The following is a 17,235-nucleotide window of genomic DNA, read 5'->3' as shown; positions in this document are numbered from 1 at the left end:
AACAAAATCAAACTTTCCTTTTGTACCGTCGCTTGGAAAGGGAAGCCGTGTGCAAAGAGTCCCCCCAAAACCCATCCGGTGGCGACAATTAGCAGCTCTTTGTCAATTCGCAGCCCGGGAGTCACCAGGCCTCTGACAAGGGGAGCCTAAAGTCAAGCTCCTGCGGAGAAAAAAGGTTTGAGGCAGAGGGAACTCGGGGTGGGGGTGGGGTGGAGTGGTCGAGAATAATGCCTTTTGGGGGTGGTGGTAGTGGTGATTGTTTCAACCTTCTAAAAGAAAAGAGGAAAGACATTCCTGATGTTTGCTAAGAAATGACGGATTTTTTTTTTTTTTTTTACACCACGTGGGCCATTTGTAAGGCCCAGTAGACCTATCCAAGTTACTCGCTGTAGACAGCGCTGGAAATAATCAGATTAAGGCCAATTATGCGTGAGATTATAAAGGCGAGTGCTGAGCGGCGGCGCGCGCTGTAGACAGACAGCAAGACATCTGGCCACTTCCCGAGTCACTTTTCTGGTCCTGCGGGCGCCAGCCGCGCGGAGCCCCGCCCGCTGCCAGTCGAGCCGGCGAACGGACCAGAGGCGGTCGCGCTCCGGCCTTCCTCTCCCGCCGCCCGCCGAGGTACGCGCGGCTCCCCACCCACACACCGAGCCCGGTGCGGCCGGCCTGGGGCTGCCTTTGGCGCTGATGCCCTGGCGCGCTCGCCCACTCGGCTGAGGTGGCTTGGGAGCAGGGATTGCGGTGGGGACCCCTGAGAACCGGGAACCAGACTGCGTAGGCTTGGTATTGGGGCCGAGGCTGGGGGACGTCTGTCCGGGTGGTGGACTCGAACGGAAGGGCTGCCCACAGGGTCCCCGGCTTGCGACGGCACTCCACCTCTCCTCCAGTCCCCATAGTGGGCTGAAGGCGTTGGGAGGGGGTTTTCCAGGAAGGGAGCGCCCAGTGCGCTCCTGGGCCGGGTGGAGGCTAAGGCAGAGGGAGACTTAGACTCTATCGCTGTTTGCTCTGCAGCCGGGCCAGATCGACGCGTACGCGTGCCTTGGCGGTCCTGCGGTCACCCTCCCGAGTCCTGGCCGTGCAGTCGATCGGGCCGTCGGCGATGTTTTATTTCCACTGTCCACCACAGCTAGAGGGTGAGTAAGCGCCAAGCTGAAGCTGCTCCAAAAGGCCGGTGCCCGCCAGAAAGGGCCCAAGCGGCAGCTGGGGCTGGTTAGGTTAGGTCCCCGCTTGGAGAGAGGCGCAGCCACCCGCAGTTGGGTAGAGGCCCCCTAGACCCCTCCCCACATCCCGCTCCAGCCTTCCGCCCCGTGGCCACCTGCCTCCTACCTCCCCCATCCCTGCCTGGGCTGGTCGGCCCCAGGCAATGTGCCCTGCCAGGACGGGCAGATCCTCCTAGCACAGATGCTGGTGTTACGCCTCTAATTGAGACTCCCCTGCCCAGGGGGCTGCATCAATCTTTCACGGTGGACTAGGTGGCCTGCATGGCCCAACCACCCTCTGCCAGGCTGCTCTCATTCCCTGCCCAAGGCAGTCTTGCTCAGGGTCCTCAAGGTCTGCTCCAGGACAACATGGCCCTCAGGAGTCCGGTGGCCTTGCCCACCAAGTGCCCTGGCATGGCTCCTCCTCTGTGACTCACTGGTTTTCTGACACCCAATGCTAACCAGTTCCCACTCCCATGGGCATCCCATGGCCAGGGTTTGGGTCTTTGAGGGTCTCCAGTTCTTAGAATCAATTTCCCTTCAGGAACCTTGGTATGGCCCCTGCCGTAGGTTGTTAGGTGGGGATAAGTTGGTGAGAAGGGGAGAGCTTGGATGGCTGGTCTTGAGGACTCCTCAGGGGTGGACCCTCCACAAACTGAGGAGATTACTAATGCCTCAGGCAAATGCAGAGCCACACACTCTGGCCCTTTAACAGTGCCTTCCTCAGACCAGTAGTCTCAGGACATATAACTGGGAGCAATACCAAGACTTGGTTTTGGCAACCTACTCCTCTGATTTATTTGGGGGTGGGGGAGGAGAGTGAGTTTTGGAGGTAAAGAAATCAAAGGCATGGGGCAGGGCGAAAGGTAGCGAGACGGTGGAGGACCTGAAATATCAGAGCATGCTCCTTCACCTTGCGCTGGTTACCTGCAGCAGTAGCTGGCTTCAGCTGGGCCATACGCAAGGGATTTCAGAAAGTTTGTTTTGTTTTTTCCATAGAAGCTTTTAAGAGTTCAGTAAGATTTTCTAAAGCAGGCTAAGGAAGACCAGTGTTCAAGCCCTGCCAGCTTGATCAGCATTCCTAAGAAGGGAAGGACAGACACGTGACTGCATTTTACCTCCTTTTACTCCCAAGGACCCATGCTGATGGGCTTTATAAAGGTCTGAGAGATTCATCCCCTGACCTAGGACTGCAGGGAGAGCCTCTACTTTTGCAGTAGACACACCTTTTCTGCATATCTGAATCTCGGGTTTGGACTGATTGGTATTCGGCAGCTCACCTCTCCAGTTAAAGTGGGATGGTTGAGATTTGGGCATTTAGCGCATGGTGGGCTGCCAGGGTGACTGAAGGGGAAAGTCCAGCCTGCAGAGTGGGTTGCAGAAGTCACTTGGGGAGAGCCTTGGCCAGCCTGTCGTGGCCCCAGAGCACTGAGCTGCTGCTACCCTCGGCTCAGCTCAACTTTCTTTTCTGCATCTGGGCACATCCCACCTCAATGGTGATTCTGATTTCTGTGACCAGAAGAAAAGGAAATGGGATTTTAATAACTTTTTTATTCCTTGGCAGATGTGTTTCAAAGCCAGCTTTACAGAAAGGGGTGTTTTATTTTAGTTTAGTCTTGCTGGGGAGGAGATGACTGCTGCAGATGGAAAGGCTGAGGACAGATCTTTGAAATCTGACATCTTGTTATTGCCTATTGGCTTTTTAATTTTTATTAATCTAGAAAGTCATACAGGTGAGAGCAAACATGGCTCACAGTCTCACTTCTTGGTTAATTTTGCTGAAGTTAAATTAAAAAGGACTACAGCTACCTGTTCAGAAAATTCGAATAGAACAGAAACTTGGACACAGAAAAGTGAGATCCTCCTTCTCTATCTCTGTTTCTAAAGATACTCCCTATTGTTGGTTTCTTGTGATTTATTCCAGAAAAATATGTTTTTACCTGCATTTACCCTCATGTATGTATTTTTGCCTGTATAGGTTGTGCCTTCTTTGTACTGAGATCATACTGCCACATCACTCAGTGCTTGGTTTTTCCTCTTCTTAATACAGGTTTTGGTGATTTTTCTGTGTTAACATATGCAGATCTACTGGCTTATTTTAAACGGCTATGTAGTATTCCGTTATATGTCGCACAGAAAATGTCTATGGTTCGGCACTTTGGTTGTTTCCATTTTTTTCCTGTTATCATGTTACCAGGAACAATATTCTCTCTCTATTTTGGCACACTTTTTAAGTATATTTATAGACTAAATACCCGTATATACACTTAAAATTTTGGGCAGATATTGTCAAATTATCCTCTAATAAGTCTTCACCTATTTGTGCTCCTACGAATGGTGAAGAGTGTGTAAAATGCATTAGGCTTTTATCTGTACTGGTTATAATTGTGCATCTTATTTTTTTTTTGCAAAAATGTTTTGTTTAATTATTTAAAGCTCTAAATTTTCATAATATTATCAACCATTCTATTTATTTTCAAGTAAAAAACATGTCCTCATATTTTCCTCTTTTCTATTAGGTTGTCAATCTTTGCTCTTATTAATCTGATCAATTGTCACCCTTTTTTAGGATCCAGTATGGCATAAAGGGTTTCATTTAAAGATATTATATGTACACTTTGTGATACAATTTGGGACAAGCAAGCAGAAATTTGTGAGGCTGATTGTGATTGGAGAGTCTTAAAGGTTACCCTTCATCCTCACCAGTCAGGTGCTTTGTTTTAAAAGGAGACAATTTGGTTTCCCACAAAATAATGGGAATAAGACTGTTTAGAGTCTGTCTCTTTGAAGTTTCCAATGAGCTAGAGAAAAATATTTTGAGCATTTCAAAGAAGAAAGCAATTTGGATGAGACAATGGAGGGAGAAGTCTGCACCAGAGAGTGGAGGTCTTGTGGCATAGGATGAGGGGAGTAGCGTAATGAGTAGGAGGGACTCCTTTTAGTACACAGAATTTTAAAAAGCCCAAAGGACTTTGCTACTTTGGGCCTGAGGTCCTTCAGAGGGATAATGCCTGGGCAGTGTGACTTGTCAGCTCCTAATGCCGAGCATGCAGTGGTTCTGAGACCGGAGCCCATGGCAGGTACAGCATTCATTGGCTAATGGGAACTTGCTCATTTGTTTTATTAAGAAGTCTTTGTGGACTGTCAAGTAAATGATGCACATTTGGAAAATGATCTGAATGCACGTTTGGGGCCAAACTCTGTTCCGGCTTAATACGGGCTTTGGAGGCTGCCAGGGAGGACTGTGGAAAGAATGCCTTTCTTTTCAGAGAATCAGGAGCAGTGGGTCTTTTATGAGCCTGGCCAGAGGCTGGGATGCCCTTTGAGAATGGTTCTGTTGAAGTCTGATTGGAATTCAGGACAGTCACTATTAGAGCAGATTTCTTATTAATTGACATCTATATAACAGATCCACTATGGCGCCGATGAGCTGTGACCAATGGTATTAATATTCATTTATAAACTTCTTTCTTGCTCATGCCTTGAAGTTCTAGGAGAGGAGCGCTGGGGAAATCTCTTGGAGATTTCTGTCTTCTCCCTTTCCCAGCCTTTAATCCTTATTGTTTATAGAAACAAGGAAAAGGAAAGTAACAGGTGAGCAAAAGGGAAACTTCAAGGTTTCTATTAAAGGATCAGAAGTAGAAGGGATGAGCTGAAGGTGCAGAGATGCAGCTGGAGCCAGAAAGCTGATGAAGGCTCCATCTCAAGTCAGTGACCCTTCCTGACTCAGAGGGTCCCGAATTTCACAAGTGGACTTGGCTGTCTAGGGGAGTAAGGTTGCCATCACCCTATGAAATAGGCGTAGTTGAGCTTAAAGTCAGAGATTACTGGGACAGAGAGAGACAGCGCATGAGAGAGTGGAAAAGAGGAGCAGAGAAAAACACTTTTAGCCAGATGAGGTTCCGTCTGGAGGGGACAGGCCACGGTCTCCCAGTGAGGGTGCATAGCAGGGGCTCTGCGTGAGGACCGTGGGGTGGAGCTGTGTTCAGACTGACCCAGTTTGCTCACCTCAGGCACTGCACCCTTTGGCAACCATTCCACGGGAGATTTCGACGATGGATTTCTGCGGAGAAAACAGCGCCGTAACCGGACCACGTTCACTCTTCAGCAGGTGACGATGTCCCCCTTCTGAGAGCCAGCCACTTCCTGCCTCCAAAACACTCAGAGTTTGAGCAGCTCTTCTTTGTCTTTTAAAATAAGGCCGCCGACTAATCATGTTAAACTGGATCTTTCTGCTTTCTTGAACAATTTGTGTGTCGAGGAATCTGTTTGGAGAGAGGGCAGAGGACGGCGACCTTGTTGTCATCCCAGATAGTAAATGAAGAGGCAGTGATGCTTGTGCCCATTTGTGTCAGGCCGATAATCTCGGGGACATGTTCACATCAGCCATGTAGCGATATCATTTCAACCTCGAAATAACCTTCTGAGGGAGGCAGGTCAGGTATTCTCACCCCCAGCAGATAGGTGAGAAAGCCCAAGAGGTTGAGGGAATTGTAGACGGTATCGTTGTCCATCAGCGGAAGGGCTACAACTGGAGCCTTGACTTAGTGTTTCCAGGGCCCTTAAACCTATCCTTCTCCCAGAGCACCCTGGAGCAGAAAGCCTGGGCGGCTTCCGTGGAGCTGAGGCAGTGAGGGCTTGTGCAAGTTGCTTCTGCTCTTCCAAGCCCTATAGTGAAAGCCCCGTGGGCTGCACTTTAAATGTAGAGGCATATACATTTTAGCTCCTCTCTCCTACCTCTTGGCGTAGCCCTGATGTTGTTAGTGAGTCTTCGCTCCTATGTCATCGCGGTTGAAATTTTAATTCTGTGGGATCTTTTCAAAGAGCTCTTTTCTTCCTCTTCCTCCCCTATTTGATCTGTGAAATGACTTCCTCACCACTCATAGAAAATTTGAAATATGCATCTATTTCCTCTCACCTAGCCGCAACCTCTCACCGGTAAATATTTTTTCCTTTTACCAGCTAGAAGCTCTGGAGGCAGTTTTTGCCCAAACACACTATCCTGATGTCTTTACCAGAGAAGAGCTAGCCATGAAAATCAACCTCACAGAAGCCAGAGTGCAGGTAAACCTTCTTTTTAATTATTTAACTCTCTAATATTAAAACTGGCAAACTTTTTTTTTTGACATCATGACTGCAGAGTGCACATTTGGCCAAAGAAAGCAAATGAAGACTATCTGTCATTTTCATGATGCACTTTAATAACGTCAACATAATGTGGAATATTAGATTAGGTTGATTAATCGGTCATTCATAATTAACTAGTGATAATGTTCTACACTAATTTGTCCGCGTCTCTAAGGTACTAAATTACATCAATGCACATCCATTTCCTTGCTTTGGAAAAAAAAAAAAAGAGCTGAGATGCTATTCTCAAAGCAGTTCTGACCGCTCTGGGGTAAGGCCGGTCAATTGCAGAGAACTCTGTTTTCATATGGGAACAGGGTAGGATCTGCTTTCCAGAAATTGCATCATGTCCAACTTTTCTCCAGTGTGTGGACTCTTTCAGCGAAGTGGATGTGAAGAACATGGGCAATTTAAAAATCTTTAAACGGCAGCATCGAAGGGCTGCCTCTGAGCCTAGTGCGGCCCGCGGTGACTGTCTCTAAGCAGGATTTCTTTTTAGAGGCTCCATGGTGATTACATTTAAGTGCACAAGCCCGTTGAGCCCAGCAGATGTGCCCGAATGCAGGAGGAATAGATTCGCAGCGCCGCCTCTCCGGGAGAGCTATTCTTTGAGCACAATTATATATTCATTTTATTTATGGGATTTCCTCCATGCTGTTTCTGTTCTTTTTTATGTAGGGGCTTGGGGTTAAGACTATGCAAAGATCTAATTGTAGGAAATATAATAGTTTGCTTTCGGTTCCCCTGGGTCATGTTAGTATCTCTTAAAAACCAATGGCTGAAGAGAGATAATGGAATTCTGAGCAGTAAATTGGGGGTTGTAAACAAATTATTTCCCCTATAATCAGATTATGTGATCCTGATTATTAAATCTGAACATGAATCATTGGTCATATGCGGGCAAATTAAACTGATTATTATTTGGAAATGAAAATCTCCTTTGGCCAGGATGCTGTTTATCCTTTCTTTTTTTAATGCCAGCTTGCCAATAGCTGCCTAAAGACTGAACTGCAAATTGAGATAAATGACACAATTATTGAGCATTCAGAAGTGCAGGATCATAACTTCTCCCTGAAAGGTGCAAGGGTGAGATAGGGGCGGTGACAGTTAGAGCCGGGGATTGCTGTTCGGGCTATTGTTGGCTGTTATGCAAACAGACAATGGTTGTGAAGCATTTGTTTAGTGAACCTCCGTGTGGGGACATGGCTTTGCTGGCGGGAAGGGAGATGTGTTTACATTTATACCCCTTGCTCATTCAAATATGATTAATGTTCTATAAAGCAGGGTCTTAATCGAAGCTGATGTTGTCAAACAATAACTAAATAGGGAAATAAACGACTCCATCATGCTCTTTCCTCAGAAGCAGGCGAACTGTCAGTGCGAAGTCATTAAAATATGATAATGAAAAATAGCTCAATTAAATGCTGCTATAGCTGTGACCTCCATTCAATTAAGACGCCAGAAAGCGTCTGCATTTCGCTTTGCATTTAACTGCCCTAAATTTAGAATATAGATAAAATCATTATTCAATGGTTGCTGATATGTGCAATTAAAAACCAACTAGATTAAAAAAGAAAGAAACGCAGTTAAAGGAGAATGAAAATTTGGAGGTAGGGTGAGCCTCAACTCCCAGGCTCCCTCCTGGGCCAGTCTGTCGACAGGAGGAGAGGATGCCCAGGGGAATAGCAGGAGGTCTACCAAGCTTTTTTTTTTTTTTTTAAACCAGGACTAATCTCCCAGGAAAGATGGGAAAGAGGTTTAGCTGCATGGAGTTAAGAACAGCAGGATTTCCCTGACCTCTGGGGACACCTTGGGCCCGGTCTGCCTGGCCGCCCTGAGGCTTTCCTACAAACACAGTCTTAGTTCCCAGGGCTTAAAGAACTCCACACCCGCCTCTGAGAAGGCGCTCAGAGGAGCTGAGTCGTAAGCTGCCCCCTAACCTGGAGAGGGCGCAGGTAGCAACACCAGCCCACGGTCACTGCGTGGTTGACTGCTCTGTGCCAGGCACCGCGCTCCGTGTTCTTCATGCGTCTCTGTTCATTTTCCCAACAATGCTTGAGGTGGGCGGGTGGGTGGGGCACTATTATTACTCCCAAACAGTTTGGATCATGGTCCCCAGCTAAGCCACTGCCTTCAAATTGTGGATCTGCCACATAGCACTTGAATCATCCTGGACAAGTTAATCACTTTGTGTTTAGTTTTCTTATCTGTAAAATGGGGGTAGAAGAGCTGCCTGCCTGAAAAGATTGCAGTGGATTCCGAATCAGATTCACTGGGATCCAGGATTCTGAGCCGGAGCCAGCTCCAGAGTCAGTGTTTCTGTTCGGTGCACAAGTGATGTGATGATATGTCAGGATTAAATCACATGCACGAGTCCAGACACACTCAGGCCACACCTGCTGGAAGAGAGAATGAATATTTTGCACGAGGAAACCGCAGGGCAGTGTTTTACAAACTGCTTTGATGATGAATCCCCCCTACTCCCCGTAGGAAACACATTCCACATCAAATAAATGAACTTGCATACACTGAGAATTTCCACAAGAGGGTACATTTACCCTTACTCTGGGCAGTGCATTTGGATACTTGCTGTGATGTGATACTCATTTAAGAATGCCTTCCCTGGTGGTCCAGTGCTTAAGACTTTGCCTTCCAATGCAAGGGGATGTGGATTCAATCCCTGGTCAGGAAGCTAAGATCCCACATGCCTCATGGCCAAAAAACCAAAACATAAAACAGAAGCAATATTATAACAAATTCAATGCTGCTGCTAAGTCACTTCAGTCGTGTCCGACTCTGTGCGACCCCAGAGACAGCCTCCTACCAGGCTCCTCTGTCCCTGGGATTCTCCAGGCAAGAACACTGGAGTGGGTTGCCATTTCCTTCTCCAATGCATGAAAGTGAAAAGTGAAAGTGAAGTCGCTCAGTCGTGTCCGATTCTTTGCGACCTCATGGACTGCAGCCTACCAGGCTCCTCTGTCCATGGGATTTTCCAGGCAAGAGTACTGGAGTGGGGTGCCATTGCCTTCTCCAAAAAAATTCAACAGAGACTTTAAAAATGGTCCACATTAAAAATAAAATCTTAAAAATGGCTGTCACATTTTCTACACTGATTTTCTGACCCACCTGTGGGTCTGAAGCTGCAATTCAGGGAGCATCACTTTGCTAAATCTCTGCAGAGAGGAGGCTGTGCTCCCACACACCTGTCGTTAGGTGCCTATGGGCCCAGGCATGGGGACCAGGCATTTGGGTTTAGGTTCTGCTTCCTTCTGTCTGATTTTCTGCCTTCTCCGGGTGTGTGTGTTTCCTTCACGGACTCAGGTTTGGTTCCAGAACCGAAGAGCCAAATGGAGGAAAACGGAGAGAGGGGCCTCTGACCAGGAGCCAGGAGCCAAGGAACCCATGGCAGAGGTGACGCCTCCACCCGTGAGAAACCTCAGCTCCCCGCCCCCGGGGGACCAGGCCCGGAGCAAGAAGGAGGCCCTGGAGGCCCAGCAGAGGTGAGGCTGGCTGAGCCCGGGCCTGGGGCGGGGGCTGGTGGGAATGCCGGGTGGAGAACTCACCCTGTGGTTTTCTTTCTCTGCCAGCCTGGGACGCACTGTGGGTCCTACAGGGCCGTTCTTCCCCTCTTGCTTGCCGGGAACCCTCCTGAATACAGCCACCTATGCCCAGGCCCTGTCACACGTTGCCTCCCTGAAAGGTGAGTCTGGACTCGGCTGGCCTGCGCCTCCTCCCCGGGGATTGTGGATCTTGTTCTTGGTCTGGCCCATCCTTGCGCCTGGGGCGGGTGCAGCTCTGTTTCTCCTTCTCTCAGGCTCCGCCAGGGTTGCAAACAGCATCCCCTTGCACACGTGCTGTCTTGCCTGATTTCTATATGTCCTGAGAATACAGGTGAATGTCATTAAGTTTCAGTGCGCTGGCCAAAGGACTGGCCGAGACGTGGCTGTTTCAGGAGGGGCCACTGCACTGGTACTGATTTTATGTTTTTTTAATTAAAAAAAAATTTTTTTTAATTGGAGGAAAATTGCTTTACACTGTTGTGTTGGGTTTTGCCATACAACAACGCAAATCAGTCATAATTGTATATATACATGTTTCCCCTCCCTCTTGAGCCTCGTGCCCTCGTCACACCCCACCCCTCTAGGCCATCACCAAGCGCCAGGCTGGGCTGCCCGTGATGCACACCAGCTTCCCGCCGCGTGCCTATTTGACACGTGGCAGTGTGTATGTACCAGTGCTACCGTCTCAACTCACCCCACCCTCTCTTTCCCCGCTTCAAGTTGATCAGTGTTAGGTGCTAGCCTGCAGCTCATGGCTGAGGCCTGCGATGGACAATTGTCCCACCTTGCGAGGACCCTCTCCATGCACGCAGCTCGCCCACCAGCCTTCCCCGGGGCCTTCTGATGTCAGAGATCAGCATGCGTGCTCAGTCATATCTGACTTCTTGCGACCCCATGGACTGTAAGCCCACCAGACTCCTCCGTCCTTGGGATTTTCCAGGCAAGAATACTGGAGTGGATTGCTATTTCCTACTCCAGGTCAGAGGTCTGAACTGTTAGAGCTTGTGGTTTTCTTAGATTTGCTCTCTTTTCAAAGGCTGCTATGGTTTGAAGGGTGGAAACCATCTGGGGCATTTTTGTCAGGCCGACAGAGAGGGACTCTGATGGGACTGTCCGTTGGGGGTTTCTCGGGCAACCCACTGGATGAATGGGTCCATCCAGTGTCTTTTAGTTCTTGGCCCCAAAGCCACTCTGTGAGGAAGCCAGGCAGCTGTACTGGCCGGGAGCAGGGCTGGGCCCCAGAGAGGGTGTGGGCAGCGAGTGGTGGTGTTGGGGTTTGTCTATCACAGTGGGTCTCGGAGGTGGAGGTGCAGATGTGGGCTCTAGCCTTTTAGTAGTGGGAGAGGGCCCCCTAGGGTGTTTCCTGTGAGTTCTCTTTTAGGGTTTGGGGTCTCCTGGCCTCAAGGGGGTCTCCCTCCAGCAGGTTCTTCACACACACATACACACACACACACACACACACACACACACACACACACACACGCATTGTGGCAATCTGCATTGCAAATGTCGTTTCTGGAGTCTGAAGGAGGGCGTGATGGAGCCTCCCTGGGGAATCTCCTAAAGGGCGAGAAGGGGAGAAGGGTGTTCTAGGCACAGGGAACAAGCATACAGAGCAGCAGGGAGGAGATCCAGGCTTGTCTGGAGAATGGCCCGTATGTTGGGTGCTCATGGAATGGTGCCAAGAGATAAGGTGCAGGGCCAGAGCTTGCAGGCCCTGGATACTGCACTCCCACAGTGGGATTTTTCACTGTAGGAGGTGGGGGCTTGAGGCCTGCAGCTACTTCTGAGTGGTCCAGGCAGCTGGGCAAATCCTGGTGTGGGAGGATGAGGCTCAGCTCCATCCATCTCTGGACCTGTGCCCTCCTACTGCTTCCTTCAGCTCCAGGGGCCACGTAGAGGCCTCTACAGAGTGGCCTTGGGACAAGTCACAGACTGATAGACTGACAGGGCTCCAAGAGTGAAGGTGGGGGTCTCAATTACGAGGAGGTTCCGGAAAGAGATTACCAGTGGGATGTAGGTATCATTCAGGGAGCTTATCCAGACAGAGAAGCAATCCTGTGTCTGTTGAATCATCTCTACTTTGGTGAGGGCCAGCTCAGCTCCTGGGAGTGACTGACTATTTTATAAACATTCTCTGCTTGCCCCACTCCAGCCTCATGAGTTGAAGGTGAATCCCACATTTCTTTGCTGGGACAGCCTTTGAGGGAGGCCCTGGTGGAGGCCTGTGGTGGCTGAAGGAGGGGAGAAAGGCCCAGGTTGCTGGCAGGGAGCAGGAGAGAGTGCCTGCCTGTCCCTGAGAGGCCGAAGGCAGTGGCGAGAGGGGGACGCAGGACAGCTCAGGAGGAAGCAGGGCGGGGGGGAGGGGCAGGCGAATCTGTCATCCTCCTCTTCTTCCTCTGCTTGTGGGTACTCCCCCCACCCCCAGTACGCCCTGGGGCCTGCCCTGAACTTGCGTGGCTGGAAGCAGACTCTCCTTTGACGGAGGGGAATGCTTGGGTGTGCCGGCTCTGCAGAGGTGATGGGAACCACGGTGTGCACACAGCGCCAGGGCACATCCTGGGCTTTGTGGTGGCACCTGCTTGGGGAACCTGGACATCCTCACTGGAAGGCCTTCCTGGCTGCAGCCAGGGACACGAGGTGTGCTGGGGCAGCGGCACACTCCACGTTCACAGAGCGAGGCAGGCAGTGAGCGAAGCGAGCACGTGAGGCTTTGCCTTCGCTCCCCCAGATACTAATGAGCTCGTGATCATTCGAAACACGCAAGCTTCTCAGTCTGTGAGTCTTCCTCCCACTTTTGAGCAAGGGGTGGGGAAAAGGCACGCTTCCCTACCATCAGCAGTTATGCAAGGATCACGCTAAGGGGCGCCTGCAGATTCAGCAGAACTGGGTGGGGCTGGGGGGTGGGCTGGGGAGCATTTGCCACTCAAGTGTCAACTGCCATTCAAGACAGCCCCTGGTAGGCAAATGGATATACGGAACCAACGTTGCCAGAACTACTGAAACTTCAGGAGAAGCTGGAAATCCAGATTTTTGTTTAAAATAATCGTATGTTTTAAACGTGGCTTTCAAGTCTTTGGGCCAAATGGGCACATCCTTGGTCAGACCAGCCTGTGGCCTGCCTTCCTGTGGGGGCACTTTTACTCCATCCCGCCCGTCTCTGCTTTCTGTGTTCTTCTCCCTGTAGTCATAGCTTCTCCTCAGTTCTGCCCTTCCCAGCAAAGTTCCCCTCTTGCTGCTCATCCTTACTCCTTACCCACCATGGCCCTTACTATCTGGTCTCTCTGAGCAGCTGGCTTGTTAGTCTCTGCAAGCTAAGTTGTGTTGGGAAGGCAGGGAAGTGAGTGATTGTTGAAACCTCTTCTGTGCTCTGCCTGGTGGTGGCTGTTAAGCTGCCAAGTCATGTTCACCTCTTCGTAGCCCCTTGGACTGCAGCATGCCAGGCTTCTCTGTCTCTCACTGTCTCCCAGAGTTTGCCCAAGTTCATATCAAATGAACTGGTGATGCCATCCAACCACCTCATTCTCTGTCACCCTTTTCTCCTGCTCTCAGTCTTTCCCACCATCAGGGTCTTTCCAGTCAGTCAGCTGTTCACGTCAGGTGGCCAGAGTACTGGAGCTTCAGCTTCAGCATCAGTCTTTCCAAAGAGTCTTCAGGATTGATTTCCTTTAAGATTGACTGGTTTGATCTTACTGTCCAAAGGACTCGCAAGAGTCTTCTCCAGCACCACGGTTCGAAAGCATCAATTCTGCGTGCTCTGCCTCTTTTCTTCTTTCTTTCTTCTTTCTGGAGGAGGGAATAGCAAAACACGCCAGTAATCTAGCTGTTTAAAACCGTCTCATGTTTGGTCCCATTTAGTTCTCACATAGGGTAGTGGAGTCCGTGATGTATCAGGGAGGCTCTAGAGCTGCACAATAGGTCCGTGGGGCTGGGATGGCTCTGAGGTAACAGCTGGCATTAGCTGGGGCGCCTTTGTATTCTAAAAGTGCCTGACCCTGTGAGGTGGCACTGCCCGCACTGGGGTTTTTGAGCTAGAAGTCTCCACCACGCCAGCTGATCAGCACAGCCTTGCTCCAGTCCAGGCGGGCTTGGCCGTCCCTGGAGATGTGCTTGGTAGACTCACTTCTGCCTCAGGACCTGGGGTAACAAGTGTGTATCTGAAAGTCGGGCTCTGGATGCCCTGGGGTTCAACCCTTGATTGTTTTGTGGAACGCTTGTTCAGTGGTTTGAGGCCTATGACCTGTAGACTCTTACAGCCAACGTCTCCTTCTATCAGGATTCCTCGAGCTACAGAAGTCAAGTGCATGGCCCAGTCTGGACCCAAGAGAGAAGCAATCCCAATTTTCTAGGCCTGGCTCAGGGCTAAGACCTCTGGGCTGTCCCCCAGCCTCCCTCTCCTGAGTTCACCCACACAGGTGGCTGGGCAGCCAGGTGCGGGCAAAGCTGGTGCCCTGAACTCTGCTTCTCAGGGGCTTCTGGCAAAAAGGGGGCGCCCTCATGTTGGGAACTTGATGCATGTGGGTGCTAGAAGGTATATATCTGGGCTTCCATGCCCATCCCTCTTTTCATAAACAAGAAATTGAGGTTCCAGGAAGGAAAACCACTTGCTCACATGTCATTTATATCAGCAAGGTCTCCCCTTTCAGATCAGGGCTGATTGCCATGGGTCCTGATGTGCTCTTTCCTCCAGACACGATGTATTCAGTCATTCCTTTGGGTGGGCACCTGCTTGTAGGGGCTTTGGACCACCCCCCCCCCCCACCTCTTCTCCCTGGCAAGTGAGAGCAGCTAGGAATCCACTGGGTATGAGCCCTGGTGGCGGAGTCTGGACTCACCCAGAGACCAGGACCACTGTCAGCTGAGCACCACAGCCCTTCCAGCCCAGAGATCCTAACCCACTCCTCCAGGCCAGAGGCAACTTGCAAATGACCCCAGGAAAGGAATCAAAGGGAATTTCAGCTTCTGGACTCAGACCAGTGCTCGTGTCTCCTTCCCCAGACTTTGTGGTCCTGGTAGGATCATATAGCCGTGGACTAAAGACAGCCCTGTGCTGACCCTCCTCTGGACGGCACTCTTGGTGTCACTCCCAAGACTCCAGACCAGGGCCTGAGGATCCAAGCCAAGGATGCACCAGAGCTCAGCCTAAGTGTGAGGGGGATGTGGGCTGCCGGTGCCCAGGCAGGATCAATTCCCTGGAGGTGCATGGAGTGCCCCTGGCCAGTGCTTCTAGAGCTGACTGCCTGCAGAGCATTCTCTATAAAGCTGAGGGACTCTGAGTAGGGAGTCTTGGTCCTCTGGTTCTAGGTGCTGTTGTGACAGGTGTGAAGTCTTTGCCTGGGGAACGTTGAGAGAGCCTCCAGGAGTGTTTGTGGGGGAGCTTGGAGGCTGGCAAGGTACAGCGTGCTGAGTTGCTGTAGGTGTTGGTCCTTCAAGTCCTTAGGTCCTTAAAGTAACTATTGAACTCACTTTCCTGGAAACACTGGCTTTGAATGTGCTCTGAGAGCAAGAGCATTCTTGGAATATTGACTATCTCCTCCTGGAGCAGGTGGCACTGGAGGAGAAAGAGGCAAGCAAGAGTGGATGCAGAGAGCTAGTTATAGAGGGACTGTGCTAGGTGGGGGTGCCAGAGCACAGAGCTGTGGGGTGTCGCCAAGCCCTGCCTCCAGCATGAATGGGTGGGCTGGCTGAGTACTGGCAGCCCTTTCACTGTGGCTTAGCACGTGCCGGTGTGTCTAGATTCTGCTTTTAATTTTTTTATTAAGGGGGAATGTGGTCCAGAAAAGATGAAGAGGAACAGGTCTCCCAGCTGCTTAGCAGAGCTTTAGTACCCAGACTGAGAAGTCAGTAGCAGAAAACTCTGGATTATAGTTTTCTTAGGAAATTAGAGGCCCTCATTTTCATTGCACGGAGAGACGTGTTGAGGGTAGGGTCCTGGGGTTCAGAAGCAGCTGGAGAGCTGGGAAAACAAAGATGAAGCTGGAAAGGACCCCTGGCTTTGGAAAATATGCACAGCTCAGAACTGGCACAGCACATCCTGGGCTGGCTTGGTGGACTTGCCTCAGGCCAGGGGCTGAGGGCAGAGGCCTCCTGGAGTCCTGCCCCTGCCACATCCTGGGCTGGGCGGCTCTGCTGCCAGGCCCCAGGAGGCTGGGGGGCCGCTCTGGGGCTGGAGCAATGGGGACAGCCATTCGGCAGGTTCAGTGCTGGGGTGCGTGGAGGGGTTTTCACGGGGAGATGTATCACGGGGAGATGGGTCAGCAAGGCTGCTCAAGCAATCAGGAGCCCAGGAAGCATGAGAGGTGGGGTTGGCTCCCTTGAAGGACATGAGATTATGAACGCTCTGGGTGGGCTGGTTAAACAGAGAGCCTATATGTGTGGGTGTGGCAGACTAGCCTGTAATGTCTGCTGGGCAGGCCCCTGGGTGGGCACTGGGCTGAGTCCAACAGAGGGGCCAGGAGGCTGTCCAGTGGTGAGACAGCCATGTGGTTGAAAACCACACACTTGTGAAAGTTTCCTCCTTTAATTACCAAGCAGCTGACTAGCCCAGTAGCTTTAAGCAAAGGCTCTGGGTGGCCTTGAGGATTCTCACGCTTCCATTCTTTAGCCATGTTAATCTTTTAATTTTTATTGAAGTTTACTTATGTATTTTAATTAATCGATTAATTTGTCTGGATTGGCTCTTAGTTTTGGCATGCAGGCTCTCTAGTTGTGACTTGTGGGCTTTGTCACCCTGTGACATGTGAGATCTTAAGTTTCCCAACCAGGGACCGAACCTGTGTCCCCTGCATTGGAAGGCAGGTTCTTACTACTGGACCACCAGGGAAGTCCCTAGCCATGTGTATCTTGAGTAAAATACCGGGAATCTCTACCTCTGCTTCCTCATCTGTAAATTTGGGGATCTTGACATTATAGGACTGAATTTATAGGAATAAATGGGGGGAGTATGAGTTAGAATACCTGAGGCTTCTAGACCAGTGGGAGGTGTGAGTTAACACTATCATTATTAACTAGATTCCTCCATTCTCATTTCCAAATCACTGGGTCCCACTCATTTCTAAGACTCAATAAAATGTCTTTTCTTCCAAGCTTCTCCTATTTCTGTGAACTTTATCACTTTCATGCAGATGTGCTAAGTCGCTTCAGTCCTGTCCGACTCTTTGCGACCCTATGGACTGTAGCCTGCCAGGCTCCTCTGTCCATGGGATTCTCCAGGCAAGAACACTGGAGTGGGTTGCTATGCCCTCCTCCAGGGGATCTTCCCGACCCAGGGTTCAAACCCGCTTATCTCTTGTGTCTTCTGCATTGGCAAGTGGGTTCTTTACCGCTAGTGCCACGTGGGAAGTCCTTAT

General features: G+C 50.3%; 1 protein-coding gene across 1 annotated transcript in view; it reads left to right on the top strand.

The window, feature by feature from the left end:
* Window positions 1-492: 492 nt before the first annotated feature.
* The window catches only part of DRGX (dorsal root ganglia homeobox), a 32,578-nt gene continuing 15,835 nt past the window's right edge, over window positions 493-17,235 (top strand). Inside the window, exons 1-6 of the mRNA XM_055566453.1 lie at window positions 493-621; window positions 1,012-1,133; window positions 5,213-5,310; window positions 6,162-6,263; window positions 9,648-9,826; window positions 9,914-10,026. Of these exons, the coding sequence (XP_055422428.1) occupies window positions 1,100-1,133; window positions 5,213-5,310; window positions 6,162-6,263; window positions 9,648-9,826; window positions 9,914-10,026 (526 nt within the window). The 5' untranslated portion in view covers window positions 493-621; window positions 1,012-1,099. The remainder of the gene's footprint in view (window positions 622-1,011; window positions 1,134-5,212; window positions 5,311-6,161; window positions 6,264-9,647; window positions 9,827-9,913; window positions 10,027-17,235) is intronic.

Source organism: Bubalus kerabau, chromosome 1, assembly GCF_029407905.1.
Source record: "Bubalus kerabau isolate K-KA32 ecotype Philippines breed swamp buffalo chromosome 1, PCC_UOA_SB_1v2, whole genome shotgun sequence".
NCBI classification, from domain to species: domain Eukaryota; kingdom Metazoa; phylum Chordata; class Mammalia; order Artiodactyla; family Bovidae; genus Bubalus; species Bubalus kerabau.
The sequence above is the reverse complement of the archived record's forward strand: the minus strand, read 5'-3'. Positions and strand labels throughout refer to the sequence as shown.